The following is a 15,633-nucleotide window of genomic DNA, read 5'->3' as shown; positions in this document are numbered from 1 at the left end:
AAAAAAAATGTATAAAAAAATAAAACCAAACATTGAGAGGTTTCCCGTGTGGAATATTAATAGATGCTCCTATGTGTCCGGTCCTCATCTTGGTGTTGTTACAATTGTCCACATTTTTGGCTGCTGGGTTTGATTTCCTTCATTTATCCTTTTTTTTTTTTTTTTTTTTTTTTTTTTTTTTTGAATCATTTATTATCACGTGTTTTGTACAAACCCCACCCTCACAACATGGGACCAGATCCTCTCCAGTTACTTTTGATTAGAGAGGAGTCGGTCCTTTATACAGAAGGGCATAATTGTGATTTCACACCATTTATATACAAGGATCTGCTTCTCTCCAGTTGAAAGCAATCGGAGAGGATCCTGATGCCACAACATTGTACTCTGAGATTAAATATTGTCCTATTTGACAAAACGAAAGCGAAAGTCGCAAGCTTCGAATTTGACTGATCAGGTATAATTAAAGTAGTTGTCGATAAAGTCTGTATTGCATTTAATAGGGACTGCCCCCAAATAACAGCATGTTTTTAATTTCTGGTACAATTGAATTTTATATTATTAATTATCTGGTTAGATTATTATGTTATTTAATATTTTAAATGATGTGATATTTTATATATTATTAAACTAGCTAGAAGCATGGACACTTTCTTTCTTTTTCCTTTTTTTTTTTACTACACCAATAAGCTGTACATGCAGTACTACTTCATGGCACCATATATACTTTATATTATATTGTTCTTGTTATATACCACTTAATTTAATTTATGTCTAATGAGGAATATTAAATTATTACGTACTATACCTTGAGTAGTACTATTATCAGGAGCATGAATTAACATCAAACTTTAAAGAATGCATAAAAATTATTGATTTTATTTAATCAATATTCAACAGTATTAATTTAGAGAAATAATTAGTGCAAAATATAACGCGCGCATCGATCTGATCATAATTCCCATAATAATGGCCACTCGATGATCACGAACTGGAAGCTAGCTAAAGAATATGAAACTTTAGGACTTTTTTTATTTTTATTTTATATATATATATATATATATATATATATATATATATATATATATATATAAGTACGTTTCAAACTTACAAAATAACCAAAGTCAAAAGACCTTGGAATCAAACTACTAAGGAGGATCCGGAGATAGAACAACATTGCACAAGGGAACAGTGCCACCGACTAAAGGAATAGGAGATGGATGAAAACCAGAGGAGGTGGAAATGCTACTTGAATTAAATCTAGTTGCGGCCCAATGTGCTACATAATGGGCACCGAAGTTTGCACTTTTATTGACTTTCCGTGCTGACCAAGTAGAATCAAAAGGAATAGAGTCTAATGTGGATGTGATGATGTCGGTGATACGCCAGTCCTGGACAATCGTTGGACATTGAAGATTAAGGATGACAACTTGAGAATCACCTTCAAGGCCAGGATGAACCTATTGAGGTGGAGAGAGGCAGCCAAAAAGACAGCAAGTTGGGCTGCTAAAGCCTCACCTTTATTAGGGGAACATTTGGACTGTATTTGGGAGGCTATCTTGATCAATTGTCCTCGATCTATATTTGGTTCCTGCAAATAGCAGCCTGGCTGGAAAACTTTAGGACTTTTGAATATAACCCAAAATACCTCAGAATTTTGTATTTTTGAGAAGAGAGTTTAGCTTTTGAAAATCTTGTTAACTTGTCGCTTTTCCTGCATTTAAGGTGGTGCATGTTTGATCCAGCAGTTGTCAATTGCAAGAGATTTCGCTGCTCGAATTGCAGCCAATTGATCAAAGAGGGTTTTGGCGGAGTCTACTTGACTGTCGCAATCAATCGTTCGAGTTCGTGTTTGAACAAGTAATCCAAGCTCGTGAAGACTTTCTTTTATGTACGTAGGGTTCGATCAGACTAATTGCAACTTGGCCAACAAATTAAAACATGTTACATGTTGCAATAATAACAAATTTTCAACACAAATTAAGAGGTCTCGCTCATAAAATATAGTTATTCTTTAATATCCACTTTACATTTCCTTGATGTACGTCTTTGAGAGACATCTAGAGGATCAATATATAAGTCACACGGGTGGCTGATCATGTAAATGCCTTAAACACAAGACAAAAACAAATACAAGAAACAAAAAATAAATAAAAATAAAAAAACGGAGAAAACGAACAAATTAAGGACAAAGGTTGGGTTGTGTGCTTTTGTATAGCTAGATTTTCGATCTTGTGCATGGGAGTGGTGAAGGAAGAAAATAAACCTAAGATTTTGAGTCCTCGTCTCCGGCCAACACTCTCAAGCTTTGTGGGGGTAAAGGCGAACAGGCAGGCCCTTTGCAGGCATGGGCATGGGATCAACGACGATTTTCTCGTCGGGAATCATCTTCTCCCACCTGAACCTTTTCACTAAGTTGTGCATGAAAACAAGTATTTCCAATCGGGCATATTCATTTCCTGGGCACATCCTCGGCCCTCCACCAAATGGAACATATGTGTACGGAGATGGTCCACTTCCTTCAAATCTATTCGGATCAAATTTTTCTGGTTCAGGGAAGTATGCCGCATTCTTGTGTGTCGAGTTTGCACTCCAGTACAACTGCATGCATGCACAACAATAAGAAAACCCCACTACTTAATTAAGTTTGTTTTATGATATATTATTTTGAAGAAAATGTCTGTCAAACTTTTATTTTCTTTTTTTAGGGGTGGTAATTCGTGTTTGCGTGTTCTGTTCAGGTTGTGTCGAAGCATAGATATAAAACTATATAAGTCAATCTTAACCCAATCCAATATTTAATTAAATGGCCATAGTTCTTAACCTTAACCCGCATATAATTTTGTATTGTATTTGTCAAATTTGCGAGCCAGACCATTTGATCTTAATTCATTAATTTCGTGTTAGATTTATGTCAATTTCGTTCGTCGTGTTAAAACCATAAAGATTTACTTACCTTCCAGCCCTTGGGAATGGAGAAACCATTGAAGATGAAGTCATTAATGGCTTCCCGGAAAGTTCCTTGGACAGGTGGAGCAAGCCTCATCACTTCACAAGCTACGTTCCATGAATATCTCATCTTTTGAATATCATCCCAGTTCAACAACTCCCCAGGTGCTTTGGAATTGGCTATCTCCATTTGCTCTAAACAAAAACAAAAAGAAGAATCAAAAGAATGATCAATAGTTGTAGTCAATATATTCTTCCCATGTACTATAATATAGGTTGTTTGGCGGTTTAAGGAAGGAAAGAAAAAACAAAAAACAAAATCGAATATATGATATGCTAATTACTACACTCCAGTAGGGACAGATCGACGACAACCTCTTTTAGTTAATCTGATTAAATAAAATTCGCGACACGTACGACTGCTCTTTTTTAATGATTAAAAAAATTATAAACGTTAAAAAAATATTACTTATATTCACATAAAGAAATATTTTAGTGTTTGACTTTAGAGCAGGGTTGATCCATAGAGGATATTCACGCATATAGGTTAAGATTATCATTTAGAAAAAGAAAAATATTCAAATTACTATAAGTTAAATTTTACTATATATAAACTGAACTGACAGTTTATAATTAGCAAAATAATTAAGTAAAAAAAAATTACTATCCTTATCAACGCTTAATTAATCACATAAGACCAAGACAAGTTTTATCGGATAGATTTTTTTTGTAATTTTGTAACAATTCAGACAATAATTATAAAAGGGCCCTTTTACGCCCATAAAAACTTTCCAAACATAAAATTGTTAAAAATCCAGATCAGTTTCATATGAAAACATAAAGAATCAAATAAATTATGGGGCTTAAAATCATGTAATGCAAATAAGAGAAAGTAGAAATATACTAACCATATTTACCATTTTTTTTTTTTTTTGAAAATCCCTTCTAATATATATTAAAAGAGACCAACTGATCAACAGCGCAGGGTTCTAATGAATCCCTAATACACTAAGTCACGGCATAGCGGTGAAAGTTTCCTCCATTCAGGCAAAATAGAACTAAGACCATTACAGAATACAACTGCTCAAAAAACCTAGACTACAGAAAGATACTTCTACAGTACCATAAAACCCTACTTGATCTAGGAGATGACACACAAACTAAGCTAGAAAATAGCTTTGAGTACTAGGTTTTGATCTTACAAAAACAACCCAGCAACTGCATTCAACAACCATACATAAACAAAGAAAAAAACTACAAATGCACTAGCGGACCATTTTCCCCACTTCCCCCTTTTTACTCAACTGTTTGCAACCTCTAGTAGGTCCGAAAACTGAGCCAATCCTCGCCTGAAACCTCCGGCCTCACCCGAAAAGAGCACCCAAATTTTCGGTACAGATCCAGAAAGCGAAACCGTACTTGCGTCCATGCTACGAGGAAACCAGAGAAGCAAAACCGCCCAATACCAAACCCCTCCGCGCCCTAAACCGCCGTTCCAGTAGAAACCTAGGCCGCTGCTGCTGCAATCAACCACAAAAACATCTGAACGATAACATCCTCGGTGTGGCCATCCCGACCAACAGCGCTGTCTCAAAAACTTTTGTATGAATTCAGCTTCGGCGTGGCGTTCCAACCCAGCATCGCCACTTCACAAACACCGATCCGAAGGCCAAAACCCCCGGCACCACGAATCAAACCGGAGACCCAAGGAAGAGAAACAAAAACTTGGAAACTGGAGAAAATCGTTTGCTGTTACACCCCACAAATCGAAAGAAAAAACCACATTTCTATTCCGGAAAGGACGAGAAAACACCACCCCTTCACCTCTAAGGTACGGGCAAAGCCCAAAGAGAGAAAGAAATTTATTTATAGACAAAAACTACCACAACCCGCTAGGGAGGAGGGAAGCGTTCTCCTCCGGTAACACACTCAAAAGGGGTTTTAGCCTTCATAGGAAAAAATCGCCGGAGCGTTTTTTAGATTTGGTATACATCCAATTATTACTCCCATCTTACTTACCATTTTTTTTTTTTAAGATGAATAACAAGACAAATAATCATATATATATATACCATTGTAGACTCCCTCATAAATATGAGGAAGTTCAGCAAGATACTTGGCAATGAAAGTGCAGGCAGCACTCGCCGTTTGTCCGCCTATCAGCAAGGCAAGAATTTTGTCGGCGATATCTAATTCAGTCATGTACTGGCCATTCTCGTCGGAAGTCAAGAGCATGTGAGACAGTATGTCTTGTGTAGGGCTAGCCTTGCCCTCACCCAAATCCACCCTTCTCTGCTTAATGATCGCCAAGAGCTCCTTTTTGATGAAGTTTGAGGCCTTGATTCCACGGTTGAATGGCGTTCCCGGCAGGTCAATCGGGATTGAAAAGATCCCGGCAGCCAAAGCATGGAATGGGTCGGCAAATCTTGCTATATGGGTCGGATCCTCGAGGCTGAGAAACAAGCGACAAGCCAACCAAAAAGTGTACCTATTGACAGAGACTACCATTGAGTAAATTACATGGGGCTAGTTTGGCAACCCATTTTCTTTTTTTATCTATTTTTTTCACTTCTTTCAAAAATATCAAATCAAAAACATTCTAACTTTTTTACACTTTTTATATCACATCAATTATATTTTATTATTATTCAAATAAAAAAATTTACTACAAAATAAAATTTTTTCACTTTTCTATAAAACATTCTCAAATTTTATATCACATCAATCACTTTTTACTATACGACACACAAATATTCCACAAAACAATTACTTGCGATTTTGGCATACTAAAAAGTGTAATTTTAAACTAAAGTTTTAAAAATGTATCGTTTGTTTGTTTTTTGTTTTTTTTGTTTTTTTTTGTTTTTTTTTTTTTAAGTATAATTTAAAAACTTAAAACAATTTAAGTTTTCAAATCGCAAATAGGTGCACGTTTTAAAAAATTACATTTTCAAATTCTGATAAAAAAATGTCTAGGTTGAAAAAATAGTAATTTTAAAACATAGTTAAGGAAAACATAATTTTTAAAGGATTTAGGTTAGGTGTTGTAAAAAAAAAAAAAAAAAGAAACATATGTTGTAGTTTTTTTTTTAAGGGTCATGATTTATTCCGGTATTCCATCAGAAAAAGAGAGAAAGTGGCATTTAGGATGCGTTTGAAATTGCGATTTCATAGGCAAAAAGTTTGATTTTAAACCAAATTACAGAAAATGAATCATTTGAGAATTGCGTTTTTAAAAAATTGCTTTTTCAAATCATAGGCAAGTGAGTAATTTTTTGAAAATGTAGAGTTTTAAAGGCCAAATTGTGATTTTGCCAAACGTTTAACTGCGTTTTTAAAAATTATTATTTAAATAATACATTTTAAAATCTCTATTTTTAAATTGCACATTTTGAAATTACAAATCCAAACGAACCCTAAATCTATACTCTTAAGTGTTGTATTTGTTTTTAAAGCACTTAAGCCAATTTTTTTTATTTTTTAAATACATAGTTAAACAGTTAGTAAAATTACATTTAAACCTTTAAAATCAAAATCTAGACTCTTAACTCTTAAATGCTGTAGTTTTTTTTTTCTTTTCTTTTTACGGTATTTAATCCAAATTTATTTTTAAACACATAGTTAAACAGTTAGTAAATTTATATTTAAACCTTTAAAATTATGTTTTAAAAATGCACCCCGGCCCATTGCCGCCGTCTTAAAACTTGATTGACATTTTTTTTTCAAAGGAACAGTCAAATGAAATTCTTTTCACACTTAAAACGCGTTTTCAACCGCCGAAATGATAGGGCATAAAATAGCACTGTATCTGTACGTATTTTTTGAAAAAAAAAAAAGAGGAATTTTTTTTTTAAGATAACTGGTCGTTAAAGTGTCTCACATCACCAATAGATATATGATCTGAAACTTTATAAGTTATGGTGTTTCCTCCTATCTCAAGGCGTCTTTTAAGAGTGAGTAAGACCCATGAACTCTTTTATGGTATCAGAGCAAGGTTCTTTGAAAGATGATGGGCATTTCCCGCCCGACGTTGAACACGTTTGGCCAAAGTTGTCACACGTGAGGAGGCGTGATAAAGTATCTCACATCGTCAAGAGATACATGACCTGGAGACTTTATAAGCCATTGTATTCCTTCATTTTTAAATACGTCTTTTGAGAGTAAATAAAGCCCATGAAATTTTACACCCTAAAAAAAAGGTAATAGAGTACTGCCTAGTTGTCAAATATGGTTGGTTTCAATATTTTTTTTGTTTTCTTTTTCTGAGCTGTCTAAAAATCCTTCAACGAAAAAAAAAATAAAATAAAATAAAAGGAAGGATCAATTTAATTATTTTAATAATTCAATGAAGAAATGAAAAGAAATTGTATATCAACGGTTACCTTTTAGCGAGAGGGAATACAGTGACTTCCTTATGGTCTTCCCAACCAGAAGCGAAGTGTTTCTGTGCGATCGTATCCATGATACTGATGTATTTTTGCAAAGCCTCGGGCTTAAGGAACTGGGGAAGCAACTTTCTCATCTTCTTGGCCTCCAAATTGGAGTTGGTCTGGGTGGAACTAGGGAAGATTTTGTTGACGGAGTCTGGCCACCAAGCTGTTACAAGCTTGTTCTCATTGGAAAACAAGAACTTGTTACAGGCCACACCGCAGAAGACTGCGGCCGGCTGCCCAAAAAGCGAGGTTTTGAAGATTTCGGACGAAAACTTGGTCATGCGGTCGAAGATGAACTTTTCGGGGTGGCCTTTCCATCCGGTGGACAAAAACTCGAGGCTCTCGCCAATCATGGGGTACCCGGTTTTCCCTGGTGGAAGGTTTGGGCCGGTGAAGTGTGACCGGTGCTTGTAGAAGAGGTTGAAGAGAGAGAGGGAGAAGAAGGAGACAAAAAGGAGGAGGAGGGGGAGGTAGAAATGCTCCATGTTAATTGGTTGGATTTTGTGTGGTAGAGGATGTTCGAGGGGTATATGGCCATAAACGTGTCATTTTATAGGCACTTAGTTTTGTCATTGGGCTTTTGGGTTGTAGAGTGGCAATCCCAAAGTCAAACAATTAATGCTTAATTGATCTCACACTAGAAAGCTAGGTTGGTGAAGAGGAGAATCAAACCATTATTTTATGGGAAAAAAATGTCAAAATTTTTATGTTATTGGATCAGCTTCAAATAGAAGTCATAGAGCCTCGTTTCCTTTCCTTTTTTACTTTCCGCTTCTATACTCTTCCTCTTATTCTAGTTTTTTCTTTCGTTTGTAGGTGTTCTTCGACCATATCAGTAATTTTTGTCTCTCCGCTATACATCCGTCCATTTACTTTTGTGTTGTGCCGTTCATCTCTTTCTTGACCGCTGCTATTGTTTGTTGGTTGTGTTTTTGCTTTGAATAAGCGTTTTCTTTTCTTTTGATTTGCACTCATGGACGATCTATAGAATAAAGGTTAGTCAGGTGTGAGGTCTTATCTCTCACAGCCTAGATAGTTCGGTGTGAGGGGTTATCTTTTACAGCCGGTTTAAATAATTTTTTTATAGTATATTTGGCTACCCTTGTTTTGGATCTAGTCTGCTCGAAGCAGATCTGCTCTTTAACTATTTTTGTACATGGATTAGCGGAAAATAAAAGTCATAGTTAACACTTTATTGTAAGAATTTTGTTTGTATATATGACTATGTAACCTCATAGCATGTGGCTATGATTTTGCAAAACTTTATGCTCGCGATCTTTTATCAATGAAATACTCAAATCTTTCGCTAAAAAAAAAAAAAAAAAAAAAAAAAAAAAAAAAAAAGCCATAGAATTCGCCTACGTCCTATAAATATGAGTTAAGGTTGTCTATAATTATTTGAGAGAATTTGACCAAATAAAAATTAAGTTACTCAACCATTTATTCAGCTAGGTAGATCCTATCACTACAAAAAAAATCATTGTTTTGAGTCCTTTTATTTTAGTCACTTTTGGGCCTAGAAATGGCTCAAATAGTTTTGAGCCGTTTTCAATACATAGCGTATTAATTCTAGGTTTGAGCCATTTTAGGACTAATACGACTCTAATTAAAGCCGCTTTTACCAAAACGGCTCAAACTGTTTTGAGCCATTTTGGACCAAAACAGCTCCAACTTGGAGCCGTTTTTAGGTCTAAAAAGGACTCCAAATAAAAAATTAAAAAACAAAATAATTTCATTATTATTTTTTTAAATAACTGATAGCAAGAATATTGTTTACATATATGAACTCATAAACCATCACATACAATCATAATCCGAACTCCACACACTCATAAACGATCACTATGGCTTGATGTACACACCAAGCCATACAAAAAAAACAATAGCAAATAAAACGATGTATCAACATAATTAATTTCACTTAACCCCAAGCCTATATAATAGAAACTCCAAAATGTTCAAAGTAATTCCAAAACATAATATATATAAGTTACATACAATCACAAACCGATTAAGTCCAACCGATAAAATCATATAAACAATGTTTACATCATTTACAAACTTCGATATTTCACCTACATTCAAAACGACTCAAGATACTATATGTCACGATAGTCACTTATGTGAATCCTGTGAATCATCATCCTGGGTCAAGGGCACGGCACCTACATTAGTGATTCGGATGAAATGTGTTACGTACGCTATATATATATATATATATATATATATATATATATATATATATATATATATATATATATATATATATATATATATATATATATATATAGGAAACTAGTAACAATACACGTAACATTTTCAACCGTATATACTCAAAAAATCACACTTTGTTAATTAGTTAATCATGTTGGGAGCTAACTTAGTCGATTGGCTACTAAAGATCTCGCCCTCACGACGTTAGGTGACTCAATGTCTTGCGTAGCCGAAGAGTTGCCTACTAGTGCTGCATTGGCAGCAACAAGACTAAATATAATTATAACTTTTATATATATATATATATATATATATATATATATATATATATATATATACATACATACATACATACATACATACATACATACATACATACATACATACATACATACATATTGGTTTATATGTATTAATTAGTGTTATATATAGTATATAGGGTTAGTGTTATTATAAATGGATATGGAGCCAGTTTTGTTAAACCGACTCCACTTTTGAGTCTTACGCTTGTGTGTTGGATTTGGATCGGGTGCAATGAATATGGGCAACTCATGTGAGAGTGTAGATAGGCGTTCAACCTATCTAAATAGGTGGGGCCTACCTAGCTACCATCTCACATTAGCTGCCCATTTTGTATGCATGTAATACGAGCAGTTAATTACACCTTATTAGACTGATTTTGTGGAGATGAATTGTCAAACTAGAGATTTGAGTGATTTTGTGGTTGCATTGTGTAAAAGAAATGAGAGTTGTATAGAAATAATCAGAGTTTGCTAAAAAAAAAGCGCTTAACTAACATGATGTGGGTGCGGTTGGTTTTGTGATTTTGTAAATAAAAAGTACGATTTTAAAGCAGATCCCAAAACATAAATTGTTTGGGATTGCATTTTTAACAAAATTGGGATTTGAAAATGTAGATTTCTATATTTTCAAATCATAGGCAAGTGGGTGTTTGTTTTATAACGCATAAATTTAAAGACTAACTGCAAATTTAGAGGCCAAATCACAATTTTGGTTGTTCTACAATCTGATGGTTGGGAATGTTTAGTGGTCTTTTTATATTTGTATTTAATTGTTAATTTTCTCTACATAGCTAGTCTGAAAGCTAGCATGATCTCACTTTCCCCTTCATAATAGCTACATGGTATGTCAAGTTAGATTCCTCAGGCTTCTTGAGCAGAAGGGGACGATAATATTCTCCTAGCCTGTCTGTTCAAACTGAAAATGGACTAGCTACGTAGTCCATTTTTTTTTCAAAAAAAAAAAAAAAAAAAAAAAAACTTTTGTGTGGCCCACTGGTGGTCCCACGTGGCTCCGTCATTGTTCCCATTATTTGTGTTGTCCAAATACTTGCTTGAATAGGTGAGGCTTAATTACCTACTCTCTCACATTAAGTATCTGTATTTCGTGCATGTAATACGAGTAGCTAATTGCACGTGATACCCATTAATTATTCTATGCAACTTGCATGCATACATGCAAGCAAGCCAACTAAGGAAATGTTTTTGTGAGTGAACAGTACTCAATAGTGAGTATTATTCGCTCATCAAATCATTAAAAAACTATAAAAATATGGTAATTTCTCTCTCTTCGTTTTTTCTTTTCTTTCTTTCTACGCATAGCTCTTTTTCGTTCAGCAATGTTTTAGGCTAAAAGTGTTTTTTTTTTTTTTTTTTTTCTTGAACTACAATATTTCCATACTTTATACATCCAGTGCTGTACAAATTTCTCGTCCTAATATTCCAACAGGTTGTGGAATTGAAGGGGTATGTTAAGGTAGCATTTTATTTTTGATTATTTTTTAAAAGACATGACCGTTAGGAAAAGACAAACATTCAAAAAAGATTAAATAGAGAAAAAATAAAGAAATCTGAAAACATATTATTTAAATGGAATAGTGATAGTGAATAGTTAAAATGATTAGACTATTGGAGGTGCATTAAAAAAGTAGCTCACCAGAATAAAGAAAAGTGATTTTTAGTTATTTTGACTAGTAAAATTTGGTGAAACTATTAAGAATGCTCTAAACCATCCAAACATAATTTCAAAAAATATATTTTCTCTGTATTCACAATTTTAAGTATAATAATAATAATAATAAAAATATAATAGAAAAATTACACACCCAAACGAGTACTTAAGTTCTTGGAATGTGCATTCCCATATCTCGGACATCCCATTAAGCGTATTTATGCTGTGCTTGGTTTCTTTTGTCCTTGTTACTGCTGTTTTACATACCGTTTTCTCTGTAAATTAAGCTTCGGTACTGTTCTTATGGAGAGATAGAAGCCAATGAACTCATCTAAACGATCGAAGATGTAAATCCGAGAAATGGAAGGAAAAAGAAAGTAACAGAAACAATATATATGGTTTAGGGTTTAGGAAAGAACCTATATATATGATAAATCATTAGGAAAGAACCGTAAACATGTCCTAAATCCAACATGTATAATAATTCATGCAAAAACATAAATAGATTGGAATTGTCAAATCTTGCTGTTGGACTTCATGGATTGAATTATATAACTTCATCTTCATGTATCTCCCTTAACAAGGATAACTTTGCTGGGTTTCATAACAAATTAAATCTTAATTTTTAATTTTTTTTTTAATTTTTTTTAATGCAATTTTGCTATATATCCCCATCCCACACACTAAGAAAAAACAAATCATTTGGAGTTCCTAGACAATTTTATTACTTAAATCTCAATTATTATTTTCAAAATTTACCACCTCAATATTTCTCACATAACATAAAAAATAATTTTTTTTAAATTAAGAATATTACAAGATCTGAACCCCCAACAAATTACATGTGATAAATGTTGAATCACAAAATTCCAAAGGTTTAATTTAAAAATAAAAACTAAAATTCTAAAAACTGTACTATCACTACTAAAAAAACAACAATTGGCCGCGTGTTTACAGTACCGGTTACTGTAGACACGTGTCCAACTAGCCACGTGTCATTGTGACAATGTGGCTAGTGGTATACACGTCCCAATTGGCCACGTGTTGATATGTGTTGAATGTTATACATTCAAGCCCCTTAATTTTCATATGTTAAGCTCACAGTTTTGTTATAATTTGATGTTTTGTGTTGTTTTTGTGTTTTCTTGTATTTTACAGGTTTTTGAAGAAAATCCATCAAATTCCAAGATTATAATGAAGTCAGCAAACTCACTTTTGTATAGAATCAATTCCAATCAATTTTGAATTTAAGGAAAAAGAAGTTGGCAAAAATTCGTTATTTTCGGAAAGAATCCAGAATGAGCACGTCTCAGTAATTTAATCATAACTTTCGGGTCAAATATCAGATTGTAACAAAATTTTGGCGTTAGAAAGCTAAGAGAAAATTAAACAAATATGTAAGAAATAGGTTTTTCCTAATTCAGACATTTACCATGCCAAAATTGCCCCGCAATAAAAGACCGCAAATCTGTATGAATTTTGGAATCTTTTTCCTACTTGGATAGAAATTTCAGAAAAGGAAAAGACTTGTAATTACTCTATTTGGACTAGAAGACCTACTTAGAATTGTAATAGGAATTCTAGAGCTTCTCTAATCCCTATAAATAGGCCTCTAACCTTTGAAGAAAAGACACACAAGCTTTGAGGAAGAATTAAAGGTTACATCAAGAAGGAGGTTCTTTCTAGTTTTTATTTTATTTATTTATTTATTTTCTGTATGTATATAATTTTATTTTATATTAGTTGTAACTAACACTTTAGTTAGGGCTCAATTGAAGCCCTAATTATGTCTCTTTAAGTTTTTCAATTTGCTTTGCTACAATTTATATATTGATGTTTAACTTGATTAATTCTAGTTTCTTGAATTCCTTGCATATTTATGTTTGGCCATCATATGCATGTGGTATGGATTTGTTATTTATGTCAATTTGGATGACCGAGTCCTGGGCATAATAGAGTAACAAAAGAACCCCGACACAGATTCTTGGATTAATCAACATAAAGACAACTGGAATAGATACCATATTCCAATCTGAGTGTGTTTACCGATTTCCATAAATTTATGCTTCCTTGAAGAATAACTTAGTAGATACCATGTTAAATCCTTCAAGGAAGAAAAGAGTTAGAGTAGATACTATGCCTAACTCGTTGCTTAGGGAAATCAATAGCTTTAGGAGAAGATACCATTCCCTTGTGGCTGGTAAACATTAAGCATCATGTTATGATTGTAGTATTGTACATATTGTGAATCTTATTTGAGTATGATAAGCGGTGGATATCGAAGCCCTACCTTTTCTTCATAGTATTTTTAATTCAATCTTTTATCTCGTCTTATTCAACATATCGCTTTTAGGAATTTCTCTTTAAATACAATTTATACCAATCCTCGTGGGAATGATCTTGTATTTGCCTACTATACTATCGTTTTGATATTGTGCACTTGCGAGTAAAACATACAAATATTTATCTATTTATTCAGGTAGATATTTGCACAACACGTGTAATTAATCCATGCGGCCAATTGGATAAGTGTATTTAATACACGCGTCCATATGGACACGTGTATTTTATACACGCAGCAGGCTGGACACGTGTTTTAAATACACATGTCCAATTGGACACGTGTATTTCACACGTGTCCAGATAGACGCGCGTATGAAATATACGTGTCCATATTTTGCCACGTGTTCTTCATACACGTGGCCAAATGTTTTTTTTTTTTCCCAAATATTTATTAAATAAAAAAAAAAATTGTTTTGTGTTCATTCCTTTTTTTTTTTTTTTTAAAAAAAAAAAAAAAACTCCTTATTTTATTAAGTACGTAAACCCTAACCTAATTTACATATTGTACTATATGCATAATTAAACCAAATAGTTCAAATTAGGGTTTAGTTTTGTACACCATCAATGTTTAGAAACCAAAAAAAAAATAAAAAAAAATTAAAACATAACAAAGTTAAAAAACCTATAATTAATACTATATATATAGATATGCATGCATTTAAACGGTTTATAAACTATATACATTTATAATGACTTGTATATATATACCCTAACCTTGCTATCTATGGCTATATATAGTAAATGCAATTATTTTGAGGGTTACATGCTACATAATAAATTAAATACTTATGGTTTAGTCCTTTATATAGTACATATATACTTAGGCTAGGGTTTATAGCTATATATAGTATATATACTTATGGTTAGTGTTTATCGATATATATAATATATACACTTAGGATTAGGGTTTATAGCTATATATAGTATTTACACTTATGGTTTAGAGCTATATATAGTATATACACTTATGTCAATGGCTATATATAGTACATACACTTAGGGTTAGGGTTTATGGTTATATATAGTATATATACTTATGGTTAGAATTTATGCTATATATAGTATATATACTTAGGGTTAGAGTTTATTGATATATATAGTATAGACACTTAGGGTTAGGGTTTATAGCTATATATAGTATATATACTTAAGGTTAGGGTTTATCGCTATATATAGCATATACACTTAGGGTTAGGGGTTTTAAGGTTTATAGGTATATATAATATATACACTTTGGGTTATGGGTTGTAATTTAATTGATTTTACATTGAATAATAATGTCAATATTTTTTCACGTGTCATTATTGTACACTTTTAAATATAACATTAAATCCTAGATTGATTATAATTAAATTGTTCCGATATTATAGAAATTCGAATGAATTTGGCTTATGTGCTGTTACAAAAAACTACAGTATATTTACTCTAATTTTGTATGAGAAAGATTGTGATATTAAATCTAAACAGTTGGAAAATTGAAAAAAACTATAGCGTATATCTTATAGTTTTTTTACGGCATTTCAATTGAATTTTATTCAATCGAGTTAAAGAGAGAATCTCCTCAAACAATTAAAAAATTAAAAATAAAAAAGCTAAATGTTGATTTTTCTCATTCTTTAAAGAGAAATGTTTATGGCTATATATATATATATATATATATAATATACTTATATAGCTATATATAGTATATACACTTAGGTTTATGGCTATATATATATATAGTATA

The 15,633-nt window shown here is 32.7% G+C and overlaps 1 protein-coding gene across 1 annotated transcript; it reads right to left on the bottom strand.

The window, feature by feature from the left end:
• Positions 1–1,964: 1,964 nt before the first annotated feature.
• On the bottom strand, positions 1,965–7,917 carry LOC133867228 (beta-amyrin 28-monooxygenase-like). The gene is made up of 4 exons (XM_062303944.1): positions 7,329–7,917; positions 5,019–5,434; positions 2,954–3,141; positions 1,965–2,598 (listed from the first exon to the last, which is right to left on the bottom strand). The coding sequence occupies exons 1-4, from the start codon at positions 7,862–7,864 to the stop codon at positions 2,299–2,301; spliced, it is 1,440 nt and encodes a 479-aa protein (XP_062159928.1). The 5' UTR covers positions 7,865–7,917; the 3' UTR covers positions 1,965–2,298.
• Between the last annotated feature and the right edge of the window lie 7,716 nt (positions 7,918–15,633).

Source organism: Alnus glutinosa, chromosome 4 (assembly GCF_958979055.1).
Source record: "Alnus glutinosa chromosome 4, dhAlnGlut1.1, whole genome shotgun sequence".
NCBI classification, from domain to species: Eukaryota; Viridiplantae; Streptophyta; class Magnoliopsida; order Fagales; family Betulaceae; genus Alnus; species Alnus glutinosa.
This window is presented reverse-complemented; position numbering and strand designations above follow the sequence as displayed.

What these genes read in the sequence shown, in the direction of transcription:
- LOC133867228 (XM_062303944.1), bottom strand. Translation starts at nt 7,864, where the DNA reads ATGGAGCATTTCTACCTCCCCCTCCTCCTCCTTTTTGTCTCCTTCTTC. An exon ending in GTATTCCCTCTCGCTAAAAG is followed by an intron (nt 5,435 to 7,328) that starts GTAACCGTTGAT and finishes CTCTGTCAATAG; the next exon opens with GTACACTTTTTGGTTGGCTT. An exon ending in TTATGAGGGAGTCTACAATG is followed by an intron (nt 3,142 to 5,018) that starts GTATATATATAT and finishes GTTTTTGTTTAG; the next exon opens with AGCAAATGGAGATAGCCAAT.